General features: G+C 46.7%; 1 protein-coding gene across 6 annotated transcripts in view; it reads left to right on the forward strand.

Moving 5' to 3' along the window:
- Positions 1–16,997, forward strand: part of CRTC3 (CREB regulated transcription coactivator 3) — a 1,134,508-nt gene that overhangs the window by 1,089,571 nt on the left and 27,940 nt on the right. For all 6 annotated transcript variants that reach the window (XM_086958213.1, XM_086958215.1, XM_086958212.1 and 3 more), the window contains one exon: positions 13,173–13,377. In XM_086958213.1, the coding sequence (XP_086814339.1) occupies positions 13,173–13,377 (205 nt within the window). The remainder of the gene's footprint in view (positions 1–13,172; positions 13,378–16,997) is intronic.

Raw genomic sequence — 16,997 nt, forward strand, 5'->3', positions numbered from 1 at the left:
GTGTCATGTATATCTAAGTATAGCTGATTGCGCCAGGTTTGGTTTCTGTGGAGAAGAAACCTGCTAGTAATAGAAACATTGACATAATAAAACGCCGTAGGTAGTGTGGTAGGTGATTGCAAATACCAGAAAGTTATAAAGAGATTCCTCGCAGCAAGGAGTAAACCATGTGCTTCTGAGTAGTCAAAAACACCAGCATATGGTGACTGTGATAATCAGATAGTGTTACCAGCAAAATAAGCAGCAAAGGTTGGTAATATTACAAATACGCGAGTGCAGCGACCAATAAAGGTGGCCGCTCGTGTATTGACAGGCAAAAACACCACATGGGAAAAAGTGTGCATAAAATGTTGGACTTAGTGTTGCAAGCCAAGAATATAATTTGCAGCATTCAAACATATGATAAGATATATTTCTTTTGAAACCATTACAAGTTTGAAGAGCATGAGTGGCAAAGCTTTAGATTTGTGGCAGACGCGAGCGCAGCGACCTAAAAAGGCAGCCGCTCGCGTGTTGACAGGCACAATTATCACAGGGAGAAAGGTGTGTGAACAAATGCTTATTTTTTTTTTCCCCTTTTCTTCCTTTCCTTCTCCTGTAATCCAGACAAGGCATTTGTAGCTGTCGAAAATATAGCAAGGTGCAATTATTTTAAAGTCACACCAAGTTGAAGAGCAGGCGTGGTAAAGCTTTATAGTTAGGGCAGACGGGGGTGCAGCGACTTAAAATGGCGGCCGCACGCGTCTGTGTTAAGAATAATTATTGCGGCTTCAAAAACGTCCTGAAACAGGCAGCAATGTTGTCAGAACTCGGTCTGCAGACTCACTACAATGTCTCGGCGTTTGCCGATCCTGGGAGGGCTCCGCCGCTCCTATAATGGAGACCGAGACCCTCACGTCCGGGCGGAAGCAGAGTCCCAGTCTAGTCCTTCGTGGGCTCTCTGTTGTTTCACAGCGCCTCCGGGGGAATCGCTTAAAGACCAGCCATTCCCACCGGGTTGGCGCTTTGGATCTTTTCGCTTCCAGCTCGCGTCTTGCGAGCACCCGAGCTATCCGTTGAAGAACCGAAGAACTTCTACTTCGGCTTTCCATGAGAGGTTCCGTCAGTGGGAACAACCTGTCTCGTGGCACGCGCTGACTAGTGCCGACGTTTTATGGACCTCCCAGCCATTCTCCCCGTGCCGCCGGAGCCTGCTTTACCTGCACCATTGCTGAGGGGCTCATTCACGGGATACATAGCGCTGCAGCGCTTCCAGGTACTTTGTTGTTATGCGCAGGAGCGCATTGTTTTTGATATAGCTTTCAAACCGCGCAGGAGCACATTTAGTTACTGAGGGAAATCACGGGGGTACTGTCTTCCCCCTAACCTTTGCTTCCAAAGCGCAGGAGTGCTTGTCAATACCTGCCTTTAGCGCTGGGGTGCTTTTTCACTTATACTTTGCCAACCAGTGCGAGGCACCAGAGCTGGCGACTTCCATAGCGCAGGTGCGCTATTCATAGAGGCAGTATTTACTCCAAGACGAATGCTCACAAAAAACACAGGACTGGTTGTGCATGCCTAACAACCACCTGTAACATTTGGTTCTGTTCAGCGCAGGAGTGCTCATCTTATTTTCCCCTTCCTGGTTGGGAGTTCTTCTGTTTTCATTAGTCTTGGTGAGTGGTCCTGTGGTACGGTCTTCTGTATAGAATTGGTATGCGGGAATAGGACGTGGGAGGTGCGGGAACCTTCTAACCTGGTTTCCTCTTGTTTCCCCAGCTGTTGATCTCTGCCTCACCAAGAGTCTACAGCCACATATCTCCTGTCATCATTCTCTTCATTTTTGGCTCCCTTCCCTGGGTCCATCTACTCCCTGCCAGGTATTTCCTTTCTGCACGGGGTCAGGTGGGGACAGGGGCGATGGCTCTTGTCGTCTCTGCGGAATCGCTTCACAAGCAAGGTAAGCCTTGTGAGGTACCTGATAGAATCCAAAGTCCACATTACTAATTCCGCCCAGACGACATGAGCGACACGGAGGTTTCCCTTCAGGACATAGCGGCCTTGCTGGCTAACATGCAGGCAGAAAACCTTAGTCTCCGCCATGATATAACGGCCTTGCAGGGTCAGATTGAGACAGGGACACCCAGCCCTTGGGGAACGCCCCCAAGTCCCAGAGTCCGACAAGAGTGGTTGTTATGGCCTCCTACTTTCACGTTTGGTGGCGCATCCTCCGCCTCAAATCAGGACACAGCTATTCAAGTCATCAGGCCCCATCCGATCTAGCTGGCACCACCCGAACGTTTCTATGGTGACAGCACCAAGTACAGCATCTTCTTTCGCCAGTGCTATTTGCATTTCATGGCCAGGGCCCCGGCTTTTCCTGACGACACGTCCAAAAACTGCGTTTATACGGTCATTCATGGGTGAAGATGCCGCCCAGTGGTCCATTGCCCTTGTGGAAAACTATGATCCGATGTTATACAACCTGCCGGTGTTCAAAGAAACAATGCGGTGGATGTTTGCCCGACACACGTTCGTACAGGCTGCCGACAACGAACTCCTCAGTCTCAAGCAGGGCAACAACGACCTGCTCCATTACATTACTACTTTCAGTAGGCTTGTCATCGAAGCCCACTGGCCTGAATCCAAGAAAGTATCTGTTTTCTATAGGGGCTTGCGGGATGACCTCAAGGATCTGATCTCCCAAATGACTTACCCTCCTGACGAAATAGGCCAGTTCATCGACCTGGTGGTTAAACTGAACTACCGGATACAAGAAAGACGAACCGAAAAAGGGAAAGGCAGCGACGCCCGCTTCCTGTCCTTCGGAGAGTAAGCCACGGAGAAAGGCCGGGAAGAAGCAGCCCTTCCTAGCGACTCCTCAGAACCTATGCAAATAGGCGGAATACGATGTCCTCTATCCAACAAGGAAAGAGAAAAGAGGAGGAAATAGAACCAGTGCCTGTTTGCGGAAAAAGTGGGTACTTTGTTAAGGAATGTCCTGTTAAACCCACACTCACAGGGAGCCGAAGACCATTCGCGTTGCCTGTTACCTAGGGGAATCAGTCGGGGAAACTAAACAACCCAGTAGACACAGGGGTCCGTCCTCTGGGTTGGTCATCATGCAAAGCGATCCCTGCGGTCCTTGATTATAGTCACCATGTGGAAGTGGAGGTAACCTTGCGAAACAGGACAGGGAAAACATGGCTGGTGACAGCTCTGCTGGATTCTGGAGCAACAGGCAACTTTATAGACTCTCAGTATCTTCAAGCCCTGGGGATGACCACAATGCCCAAAGCTAAACCTGAAGCAGTCAAGGCAGTGGACGGAACAGACTTGACTTCCGGTCTCATCCGATACCAAATGATTGACATGGTCATGTCCTTCAAGAATCACCATTCTGAGACCATAAGGTTCGAGGTGATTGACGCCCCACAATTTTAGATGATACTGGGTCTGCCTTGGTTGGTTGACCACAATCCCCGGAACGATTGGATGACCAGAGTCATCACCCTGGATTCAGACCACTGCAGTGCTCGTTGTTACACAGATTGTAACTCTTTTGGTGTTCGTGCTGTACAGGCACAGTCGTTGCCCTTGCTGGGCATAGGAATGGTTACTCAAGCAGACGTCCCAGAGGAGTACTCGGATTTGGCAGACGTATTCGATAAAAAAGGAGCCAACACGCTACCGCCTCATCGGTCCTTTGACTGCCGGATAGACCTGATATCCGGTTCAACGCTCCCTTGTAGCCGTATCTACTCCCTTACGAAAAAAGAGAACGACCATCTACGCTCTTACCTGGATGAGTATCTGAACAACAGGTTCATACGCCATTCCAGGTCCCCGATGTCCTCTCCCCTCTCTTCGTGTCAAAGAAGGAAGGGGATTTGAGGACCTGCATCGACTTCAGGGCTATGAACACCATCACGGTGAAGAGCCGGTACCTGTTGCCATTGATCTCCGGTCTGTTAGACCAGGTGAAGAACGCCTCCCTCTACACTAAGCTGGACCTTAGGGGCGCTTACCATCTAGTCAGAGTTCGGAAGGGTGACGAATGGAAGACCCCCTTTCGGACTAAATTCGGGCTTTTTGAATACCAGGTCATACCTTTCGGACTCTGCAACACCCCCGCAGCGTTCCAGTACTTCATAGACGAGGTATTAAGGGAGTTCATCGATGTCTTTTGTATCGTCTATATAGACGATATACTGATCTATTCCATAAGCATCACAGAGCACGGCCACCACGTGCGTGCTGTCCTCCAGCAGCTGAGAAAACATCGTTTATACGTGAAGCTGGAGAAAAGCGTCTTTCACGTAACCGAAATCGAATTCCTGTGTCATATCATCACCCCTGCTGGTATACAGATGGACAACAAAAAGGTGGAGGTGGTACTACAATGGACCACTCCGACATCAGTGAAGGATGTCCAGAGATTCTTGGGGTTTTCGAATTACCGTAGTTTCATCACAGGACTCTCCAGAATGGTAACACCTATCACTCGTTTCCTACGTAAAGGAGTGCCCTTTTGCTGGGATGCGAAAGCAGAAGAGGCCTCCCGAGATTTGGAAAGATGGTTCACCACAGCCCCCGTTCTGGTGCATCCTGATACCGAGTTGCCCTTCATAGTCGAGGCAGACGCCTCCCAGGATGCTTTAGGGGGAGTGCTTTCGCAAAGGGACGCTAGCACAGGTCTTCTTCACCCCGTGGCCTTCTACTCCAAGAAGCTTCAACCAGCCGAACGGAATTACACCGTGTCAGACAAGGAGCTCTTAGCAATCAAGATGGCCTTCGAGGAATGACACCATTACCTGAAGGACGCAAAACACTCGGTAACCATATACACCGACCACCGACAATACCTACGTTCAGCACGTGCATTGACAGCCAGACAGCTCCGTTGGACCCTGTTCTTCAACGAGTACAACTTTACGATCACGTTCCGACCCGGAAAGGAGAACGCCAAGGCAGACACCCTTTCACGTTTGGAAGAAGCTGTAGATGCAAACCCTATCACCAAGCCCATTCCTGTTATTCCAGAGCATCGTTTCCAAGGGGCTATAGTATCTTCAAGGTTCCTGGCTCAATTACAAAAGGATGTACACCAAACCCTTTCAACTGTTCTATCCGATGGTCTTCAAGGAGTAACGTACACCGATGGTTTCCTGTACAAAGACAACAAATACTACCTGCCAACGATGGCCAGATAACAGCAAGCATTACACATGTGCCATGATCATGTTCTCTCCGTTCACCCTGGGTACCACAAGACACTCGATCTGCTCCAAAGACATTTCTGGTGGCCCACGATGGACAAGGACGCTAAGAATCACGTTGCTTGTTGTGCCATCTGCCTCCAGGGCAAAAACAGATCTGAACCACCTATTGCGCCCCATTCCTGTCCCTCCATACCCGTGGCACACCATATCCATGGATTTTGTTGTGGAACTTCCTATCACAAAAAACGGTTACACCACTGTTCTCACCATTGTGGACCATCTCACTAAAATGGCTCATTTCGTACCTCTGAAGAAACTACCCACGGCAACCGAACTGGCTCTGGTCTTCATGCAGGAAGTAGTCCTCCTTCACAGTATTCCATCGGTGGTTATAACGGACCGAGGGTCGCAATTCGTGTCCCACTTCTGGAAGGACGTGTGCAGGGCTCTGGACTTGGATGCGCATCTGTCTTCCGCATACCACCCCCAAACGGACGGACAGGCAGAGAGGACCATTCACGCCATGGAGCAATATCTCCGCTGTTTGTTGCTCGCTGTCGAAAGGGAATGGGCTGATGTGCTATGGTTGGTGGAGTATGCATACAACAACAATAGGCATTCCGCCGTCGGCATGTGTCCTTTTTTCTGCCTCCAGGGACGGCATCCCCGAACCACTGCTTGGGAGGAACCACTGCCCAGCTCCTTGCCCACTGTGAGGGCCTACCATGGAACGCTTTGTGCCCTCTGGCAGCAGGCCCGTTTCGAGTTGGCCAAAGCTAAAGAGTCCTACAAGGAGCATGTTGACGCTCAAAGGCAGAAAGAACCGGACTATCACACAGGTGACAAGGTATGGCTATCCATGAAACAACTTAACGTTTTTGGCTCCAAAAAACTGCTGCCCAGCTATGTGGGTCCATTCGTCATTGAGAAGGTGATCAATCCGGTGGCCATGAAGCTCTCTCTGCCTCCTTGGATGAAAATCCACCCGGTCTTTCACGTCTCCCTTCTGCGCTCTGTCCATTCTGAGTGCAGCACTGCTGTTCCTCCTACTCCAGTGCAGATTGAGGGCCACGTGGAGTACGAGGTCAGGGACATCCTGGGTTCTCGTCGTACCAGGGGGAGGCTCTACTACCTGGTGGACTGGAAAGGGTATGGTCCCGATGAGCGATCCTGGGAACCCCTGTCCCATGTACGCTCCTAGACTGATCCATGCTTTCCATCTGAGTCACCCTCTTTGCCCCCGACCTGCCTCCTCTCTGATCTCGGGTTGAGGGTGGGGGGGGATCTATTTTAGTGGGGGGTACTGTCATGTCTCGGCGTTTGCCGATCCTTGGATGGCTCCGCCGCTCCTATACAGGAGACCGAGACCCTCACTTCCGGGCAGAAGCAGAGTCCGGTCTAGTCCTTTGTGGGCTCTCTGTTGTTTTGCAGCGCTTCCGGGGAAATCGCTTAAAGACCAGCGATTCCCTTTGGATCTTTTAGCTTCCAGCTCGCTTCTTGCGAGCACCCGAGCTATCCTTTGAAGAACCGAAGACGCTTCTACTTCGGCTTTCCATGAGAGGTTCCGTCAGTGGGATCAACCTGTCTCGTGGCACGCGCTGACTAGCGCCAACGTTTTTTGGACCTTCCAGTCATTCTCCCTGTGCCGCCGGAGCCTGCTTTACCTGCACCATTGCTGAGGGGCTCATTCACGGAATACATAGCGCCGCAGCGCTTCCGGGGACTGTGTTGTTACGCGCAGGAGCGCATTCTTTTTGTTATAGCTTTCAAACCGCTCAGGAGCGCATTTAGTTACTGAGGGTAATCACGGGGGTACTGTCTTCCCCCTAACCTTTGCTTCCAAAGCGCAGGAGTGCTTGTACATACCTGCATTTAGCACTGGGGGGCTTTTTTTACTTATACTTTGCCAACCAGTGCGAGGCACCAGAGCTAGCAACTTCCATAGCGCAGGTGCGCTACTCATGGGGGCAGTATTTACTCCAAGACGAATGCTCACAAAAAACACAGGACTGGTTGTGCATGCCTAACCACCTGTAACATTTGGTTCTGTTTTCATTAGTCTGGGTGAGTGGTCCTGTGGTACTATGGTACGGTCTTCTGTATAGGATTGGTATGCGGGAATAGGACGTGGGAGGTGCGGGAACCTTCTAACCTGGTCTCCTCTTGTTTCCCCAGCTGTTGATCTCTGCCTCATCAAGAGTCTACATCCACAAGTCTACTGTCATCATTCTCTTCATTTTTGGCTCCCTTCCCTGGGTCCATCTACTCCCTGCCGTGTATTTCCTTTCTGCCCGGGGTCAGGTGGGGACAGGGGCGGTGGCTCTTGTCGTCTCTGCGGAATCGCTTCACAAGCAAGGTAAGCCTTGTGAGGTACCTGATACTCACCGCGTCTTCTGCTCTTGGCGCCCGTATCTCCACATCAAAAGAGCCAGAATAGGAGGATGGTAGAAGATCTCGAGGCCTGTGATGCGGCGAAGCCATTTAAATATTTTACGCAACCTGCGCAGGATGCCATAGCAGGTGCGCGACACTAGATTAACATTGGACTTCATGGAAAGAGTAGGTTCAATCATGATTCCTAGGTCACGAAACACTTCTTTTGGTTCAGGGCAAAGCCCCATTTCTTGCGGCCACCAGTCTTGTGACCATATCTGATTGGCCTTACCAAACAGCATTATTTCGGTCTTGCTGTAATTCAATTGGAGTTTGTTGGTACTCATCCAGTAATTAATGGCAATCATACATTTCTGAAATCTGGAACGGGTGTCAAGAAAGTCCAGGCTGCAGGTAATCAACACCTGCGTGTCGTCTGCGTAGGACACTGTGGAAAAGCCATATGACTTTATCATATTCGCCAGGGGGGTAAGGTAAAGATTAAAAAGCAGGGGACTCAAAATCGACCCTTGAGGAACTCTGATGGAGAGGGGAATCTTATTGGATTCCAGAGTGTCAACTTTTACATAGGTGTACCGGCTGGCCAAATAGCTCTCAAACCACGCACGGGCTTTACCTCTGACACCGATCTCCCACAGTCGTTGGAAAAGAATACTGTGGGAGACGGTGTCAAAGACACTACCATTGCATTGGTGCGAGAGGCATCAATGACATCTGCCAGACTGGGACATTGAAGTCTGTGCTTACATTCACAAATCACTACTACTGTGACAGCCACGTCTGGCAAAAAGGTCCTTTTGCCTGCTTGGTTTTGCAAGACGTTTCGGTCTGAGCCCAATCAACAGACCCTCCACCTTGAGGAGGTTCTTCTTTGGTATCAATACTAAGGTGAATATTTTTCAGTTAGAACTATCCATCAGAAGAATAAGTTACTGACCTTTGGCAATGCTCTTTCTGATGGATACGTTATCTAACTGTAGATTCCTCAACCTACCCATTCTGTAGTGTGGCCTCTTTTTAACATCTAAATTGTCACAATTTAGTACTAAGCACACTGTTACCAATAATTGTTCATCCTGTGTGTCTGAGGACGCTGAAAGGCAAAATACAAGAACCTGAAGTCAATGTGCCTGGGTGGCTCAAATATATGTGGTTCCGCTCTCATACTTACAGGTGGTATGGAGTCAGCGAAGAGCCACATGGCGCCATCTAGTTGAGTGCTAGAGCACTGCTACAAAACAAAAGAATACTTCAGAGACAGTCCGGTGCCTGGAAGATATTCAGAGATGAAGAATGTGCATTTAGATAAAATACCTATCAGAAATTACAATAACGAAAGTTAGGTAACTTGCTTATTTGTGATGCACAGCCTTCTAAAAGGAGAAAAACCTACCATAGTCAATAGTTAAGATCTCAAAGTGTGAAAATAAGAGATACCCAGCCCTGGCTTGCCTTTCCGGAAAAGGGCAGATCATTTCAGGTAGTGATTGGTGATGACTTATTGAGCAGAGAACTTTCCAAATATACAATTAAAAATCCTTTACACTTATGGTAAAAATTGGAGTATTAGGGTGAACCAAAAAAGCTACTAAATGTACCTTTGCTTAACTCTCTGGAAGCTTGGCACAAAAGCAGTCAGGCTTAACGCAGACACAATGTATTAAGTATTTAGGCAGTACTCAAACAATAATAAAGTGCTAACACAACATAAGAAAAATCCCATGCCAATTTAGAAAAATAGATAATATTTTAATAAATGAAACCAAAATGACAAAATCCACAAGGTAGATCTAGAGATATGATTTTTTTAAGTTTTAATTAAAATTAGCACAAAAATGCACAAATTGCCAACTGCAGTTTTCTGGTGCGCTAGACCGGGACAAAGTTAAGACTGATCACTATAGAGTGCGAGTCCGATACAGGGACCAGGTTTGAGCTGGTGGAAAGTTTACCTTCAGATGTAAAAACTTTTATGGAGAAAAAAAGGGTTGTCCTCAAGTTGTTGGCGGGGCAAGCTGCCAAGCTGGATCGAAAGCAGGGCTTCACGACTAGGGTTGGTGAAGAGTGATGTATCAGTGTGATCATTGACAAAGGAGGGCGAAGGTTGAAGTTTGTGCTGAGGAAGTCCTTGAAGTCAACAGGTGGCTGCTTGTCGTCAGTCCTGCTGAAGCCCCCTACATGCTGACGTAGAAACTCTTCTAGGAGTTAGATCTCCTTCTGCAGGGCAAGCCAGCAAGCTGAGGCTGACCAGTGATTTGATGTCTTCACTTGGACAGCTATCCCGGGCTGCATCGATTCTTCCGTTAGCAGATTGAAAAAAGATTTCTAAGTCCCAGCTTTTGCAGTGTAGCAGGAGGAGTACGCTCTAACACCAGCTAAGGGTCTAGGACATTGGGGCAGCACTTGGGGGTTAGCGCTCCATCCAACAGATGCCATCATCAGGATCCAGACCAGGTCCAGTTGGAACAGGTCAGCTGGGCAATTCCATGGAAAGGGCCTCTGGAAGCTTGTTGTATCCCTGTAGCTGAAGCAGGTCAGCCAGCTTTGAGCCACTTCTGAGGTCCTGGGTTCAAGGCAAACAGGTCCATTCTTCGTTCATATTCTTCAAACAGCTGGGCAGTCCTGATTCTTCACTCATCCAAGAATGTTCTGGAGAGAGTATTGGAGGTGCCACATTTATTCACAGTGCCTGCCTGTGGGTGGGGGAAACTCCTGGCCACTCCCTAGCCAGTAGGGTAAAGGTTTCCATTGGCGACTCTACCCACTTTTGAAGCACTTCCTGTGTGTTCTAATGGAAACAATGCCCCAGTGCCCCTCTCTACCTAAATCCAAAATGACAGAACCCTTTTTCCCCTGGTCAGAGCTCCCACTTCCTACCCAGAGGTTTAGGGCTATGATAATGGGCAAATCCTCCCTGTGTTCACACCAAACCAGTTCTGAGGCAGCTCTCCTCTCCCTCTGAATCAGAAACCAATCTGGCAAGAAGACAAAATGTAAGAAGGCTTAAGTGTTAGCTACATCTGCCAGTGACATAGTAGGCATATTTTGACTTTCAGGAAGGGGTCTTGCGCAAGGAAGTAAAGCACATCTCCACACCCAAGCCCTTTGTCAACTGACTAGGAGCAATCCACATCCCACTACGGGGAGCTATTAGCAGTCAGGTGACACTGGCAAAAGGCCTCTTTTGTTGTTAGGAAAAATGACAAGTTACTATAAGTGTAATTTCCAAGCTAATAATATGAGATGTGACTTGACCATTAGGCTGTATTCAAAATTACTATAAAAAATGAGTCCATGAACCATTTTCCTAACTGCCTCCAAAGGGAAATTAAGCACTGCACATTGTTATATTGGAGGGAGAACCAGCCTTGCTACAGTGAGAACAACGTAGTAGGTTTTTCACTGTTAGGGCATGTACAACAGAAATTATACATGTTTTGCTATTTAAATATGCACCCTCCCTATCGATATTTTAGGCCTACCTTGTGGATGACATATAAGTATAAAAAGAGATTGTTTTGGCCTGGCAAAAGGTTTGTTTTGCCAGATCAAATGGCAGTTTAAAACCATACCCAAGTTGCAATGACATGCCAGGAGACATGGGGCCCGATTCACAGAACTAACTTAAGATAAAATCCTAAACTTACTACCATTTTGGTATTCACAGAAGGCACTTACTCATTTTTGTATGCCTTCTGTGAATACCGAAAGTCTTAAAGTTAGCCACATAACACGCTGACCTCAGTTTCCTTCTTTTCCGTTTCCCAACGCGGATCTAGGAGAAGCGGTTCCTCTGGTCTTGTTTATGTTTTCCGGCCTTATTGAAGCCTTTTAGCGTCTGGGAACAGTGTGTGATGCCTAAGGGCTTCAAGTCGTGCGAAACCTGTACGCGCCAGATGTCTGCAACGGATCCACACAAGATCTTCCTATGGAACCTTGGAGACCACTATGACTCCGAGGAGTGTGACACCAACCGGCAGCTGAAGCCGAAGTCTCTGCGGAAACATTGGATGAAGTTCCTGTCCAACCAGATGTCCTGTTCGGAGTCCTCGCGTCACCAGTCTCCATCTCGAGCTGGGGTTCCTGTTCGGGACAGGGTCACGGAGTCGTTCAAGCGGAGCTTGCTCGCCTGACGCAGGTTAGCACAAGAATAAGTCACGGAGGTCATCGACATCCCATAGATGTGACGCCGAGCATGCTGCTCCCAGTCTTCACCGGACACGAGCCCCCAGGAATCGACCCCCACCTACCTACCATTTCCTGGTGTTGATGTGACTAGATTCCATATGGAAGCCTATTCTCGGGCCTTACAGCCCATCTTTGGGTCACCTCTTCTCCCTGCAAGGAAAACAGTCACCCACGCTCTGGTCACGAGCCGACTGGACTACGGAAACACCCTCTACGCAGGTACCACCGCAAAACTCCAGAAGAAACTCCAACGAATCCAAAACGCCTCAGCCAGGCTCATATTAGACATCCCACGCAACGAACACATCTCTGGTCACCTTAAAGACCTCCACTGGCTACCCGTCGATAAGAGGATCACTTTCCGTCTGCTTACCCACGCACACAAATCACTCTACGACATCGGACCAGATTGCCTCAACTCACGACTGTCCTTCTACACCCCCTCCCGCCAACTACGTTCTTCCAGCCAAGCCCTCGCCACTGTACCTCGCATCAACAAGACCACCATGGGAGGCAGATCCTTTTCATACCTGGCTGCTAAAACATGGAACTCACTCCCCGCTCACCTCCGCCTTACCCAGAACCACCTAGCATTCAGAAAGCAACTTAAAACATGGATATTTGACAAGTAATCCTCCTCCCCTTCCTAAGCGCCTTGAAACCCTATGGGTATGTAGTGCGCTATACAAATTCCATGACTTGACTTGACTTGACTTGGTGCCCCTTTGAACCCCACAGAGGGGGTAGGGGCTCGGATCGGTAATTCGCCAAAAGGGGCGCCCTCAGCGCAGATCAAGTACCCTGACTCCGGTTCCTGTGTCGCTGCGACATCGGACACGGCCCAGAGGAGCATCCCAGTCAGACGTCAGGTCCTCATTGTGGAGTCACCACACAGCCCTGTGGGGCTCTCTGCGCTGGTGTCGGGTGCGGCTGTACATTATACACAATAAGACTTAAATGTAGTTTTATCTAACATTCAACAGGCTGGGTTTTCTATTTAAGAATATATTTTGTATGTGAAAACATGGCTTGTCTTACAAAAGAGACTAGCAAAAGAGAAAATGTAGCTACTGATATAGCTCACTTAATCTGCTCTGAATCGGATGAAAAATCATTTTGAAATATCAGTGCATCATTTGTCTATTATGAGTCACTATCACTTGTGAAAATCTACATAAAGCATATCCAGAAAATGTATTTTTGCTGCAGAAAGGTTGACCCTCTCAGCTGACAGTTATTGACTAAATTTCTGCCTCTTGTATTCTGGTAAATTTTATGTGCATTTGTTGTCATTATAGCAATAGCTAGTGAATAATGAAGATAGCATTTCATTAAGATCTTATACTAAATTGCCATTACTTAAGTAAACTTGATTTATATCTTCATCAGGATCAGTATGACATGCTGGCAAGTCCAAGCAGTTTGCTGCCAAGTAATAGCAGTTTCTATGATCCAAATATGAACCTCCAGTATTCGCAAATAGCTATGATGGGATTCGGCGGTAGTCAAGGAAACTTGCAAGAATCACTTCAACTCCGACCAAGCTTTCTGTATTCCAACTGTGGAGGAAGTGTTCCTAACATCATTTTAACTGGTATGTGTTCTTAGATACCATTGTGAATGTTGAACTGAAAAATAAAGATACAGTGAGAAAGTATTTAATTCATACATTTGATTTTCTACTCCGGATGGAAATTTTTAACAAGCCATAATATAAGGAAATGTATTATATGTGAGGATCAAAACACGTAGGTGCTCAAAGTGAGTATTTGTTTGAATTCTATATATTGAAACACCTGTTGTAATGTAGATTTTTCCTCTGTGATTGTTTTGCTACTTTTTATTTGTGGATTTTCTCACTTTAGCTACAGTTCAGGAGCTGCTTCTGTACATACCACCATTGGCTTAATGATTTTTAGTTGGAAAATATTATTTTGAGTGAGTTCTGTAACTGAAGTAAACCAGTGTTCTTCAGAAGCATGGTCTATCTTATGGTAGGGTGTGTCTGTGGTAGGGTGAGTCAGATATTTCACTTACGGAGGGCCGAGACCCCTTCAGAACACATTTCAACAAGACAATAGATCTCTTCCCAGCTGGTAGAAATAAGGTTTAGGCTGAACGGTTTATCAGCCTAAACCTTTCTGGACCTGCAGCCGCAAAAGGAGTCAGTGTTGGAATAATCCTGGCCTAGGGAGTCAATTGCCAATTAACATATCTTTTCTCTTGCACATCTAGGTCTACTGTATTTGTAAACCCTGCGATGGTGAGATGGTAACCATGCGATATGGTTTCTGTAATTACCATCCATGTTAATGAATGCTTGTGATATACTCTGTCCTATAGAAGGAAGTTTTGATTGTGAGTATAAGACCATGTTGCTGCACCTAGGTGCCAAGAACTAATGGCACTACTTTGCATGTAACAAAAGAAATACAGCTTGGAATCAAAGATGGTTATTGAAAGCTAATCCATGGAGTGAAACAGAGGGTTTGAATTCAGGTTGATGGTAAAGCTGCATGGAAGCTAATTGTTGATTTCTTTATGCTGTAAGCTAATTAGATATATCTTACTATTCATTGCCTGTCACTGGTTTAAAGATGGACCCTAATGTGCTCTCTCTGTATTGATAAATATATGTCTGTATATTTGTTATGTTTCATATAGGTACTATAATATAGGCCCGGGTAACGTCATACCCTTTCACCTACATTACCTCCCCTACATTACACTGTAACAGGCCTTTTAGGATTGAACCTTCACCTAGTTCTAGTCCTGGGCGCAGAAGGAGGGTTTCCCTGAACAATAGAGTTCTATGGATTCATCATTAGACAGACACAGTTGGAATGAATATTCATAAGGGTTCTTGGAAACCAGGCTGGGGCTACATCCACCTGCATAATATCTATGTACAAGGTTCATCCCATACGTCATCCTCAAACCCAACAATGGATAACACAAGAAACAAGGAACAAAGGAACCCTAATTACTTTCATGTATAAATACAGCACCTCTTGCTATCATTAGTTCGAGGGAACCGAGACTTCCAGGCCGACATACTGACCAGAGACGCTGAGGCTCATGCATGCAGACACTCAAGCTGACAGTGGTCTAAACATCCTTTGCGGGGTTTCTAACTCGACCCCAGGTCAGAGTCCCACACTCTCTTGCTTCAGGTAATGGGGTTAGACTAAACCTAGATGTATTCTTGGCTTCACACCTACTCACATGCTAGGTACACTCCGGTACATCTAGATTGGCATTGTACGAGTGCACCCTTTCTTTTATCATGCATTTTATATCCATTTGTGTGTTCATGACTATTGCAAAATGGTAGAACTGTAATATCCTTTTATATTCACTGTACTGCTGATCATATATCTCTGCTACTGTGTAACGGTTGTCGCAGCACATATATTTTACACTAGAAGTGCAATAAATACTTATTGTAAACACGCCCAACTGTTTCTTCTGTGTAACTCTCTGAGAGAAGTAAGTGAGGACGAGTGACTGAGCGAAAGGTAGTACATTGTTTCCACGATCCTGGGGGATCAGGGTTGTCATGGTCTAAGGTTGCCAGAAACTATTCTCTCCCCGATAAGCGGAGATTATAGTGGCACTGTGAGCTAGCGATTGCAAAACAGGCTAACATTCTCGACGGGGGTGCTCAGAGTTAGTCTGCCACCAATCCTACAGTTTATGTTATCGAAACGTGCAGGTCCTGCATGGGTACTATAGGAACTATACAACATGGCGCCCAAGGTTGGTTGGGTACTTATTTAACAGTAGAATCTGAGTAGTTAAATTGTGCTATTCTCAGAGACCCGTACTCACAAAACGCCAGAGACGTCTGGAGTGGTGGGCACAAACTCCGCCATAGCTGAGTAGGTGAAATATTCTATTTATTGGCTGCTGGTTTATCAAGATTGACAGGACACAGTGTTCCTGATATTGTGCACTAAAACCTTATCTTAGTTCCCTTGAACAAACTTCTTTGTTTCAAAATGACTAACGGCGAAGATAACGCAGTAGTGGATTGACGCCTCTCAACAGGAGAGTACAGATGTGGGCGCAATTTAAATTGCACCTGAATTTAGGCATACTATCATCCTGAAACTATTAGAGAATAGTTTACCAGCTTGGGGTGGTTTAGTAGCTTTCGGGATTGAGGCACATGATTCAAACAAAACATTCCCAGCAGCAGATACACAAACATAGACATTTCACTACTATACAGATGGAGATGCACCAGTGAAATATGGTCCGTTTGAGGATATGGAGATTCCACTCACTTACCAGGAACACAAATACTGGTTTAAAGGCTCCCTACCCCACTTAAGAGGAGGAGTAAGTATTGGTCCGTTAGGAATACCGGGAGCAACATTCCAATATTAGCCGACTACACATCCTGACATTGATACAAGGCCACCGCCAGACTTACTCACTGAACACAAAGATTCAATTAAAATCTACAGAAACTTGACACAATTCCTCATGAGGACTTTCACAGTCCTACCAGCAACAGTTGCAAAAAATGGAACTCAATCTCAGAGCACAGCAACTAAACTCACTCCACAAACATTACACGCAGTAATGGGCAAAATGCCCATGAAACGCGAAAAAATTACATTCTGGATAGCTCAGAAAATAACACAGTTTGAGGCCGTATTCCTGAATACTACTCCATTTGAAAAACGCAGAATGTTAACAATCTGCATGCCCATGGGGATAACACCACAATTAGAAGGTTGTATTGCTTGGGATACAGTCTTTGCTGCTATTTATACCATGACTCATGGTATTCCTTCATTAGCAGTGATACCGGATGTTTTGAGACATATACAGAACGAGTACGGAGCAGAGCCTGCGCTGAATTTAGGGATGAAGTTATTAAATAACTATGACCGGGTATCAGCCATAATACTAGCTAATATTAAAGGGGAAACAGCCTCAGTGACTATCCGCCAATGCCTAAGGGTGTTCAGTTTGTTAGACCAACCACACTAACTACCCAAAGTAATTGAAACTGCATATGCAGAATTAGGAGAGACAGTTTGAGTGGGAAAGCTTTAAAACCACAACTGATGGACAGTCCTGAAAAGGACATTTCTAAGCAGAGACCTGCTTCTTCTAAAAAGAAGTGAGATAAAAAAAACAACAAAACTTTGCAGAAAACAGATCTCAATCTGTAAATCTCCAAAGGAGCACTCTGAAAGA

The sequence above is a fragment of the Lissotriton vulgaris genome, chromosome 2_1 (genome assembly GCF_964263255.1).
Source record: "Lissotriton vulgaris chromosome 2_1, aLisVul1.2, whole genome shotgun sequence".
Lineage (NCBI taxonomy): Eukaryota > Metazoa > Chordata > Amphibia > Caudata > Salamandridae > Lissotriton > Lissotriton vulgaris.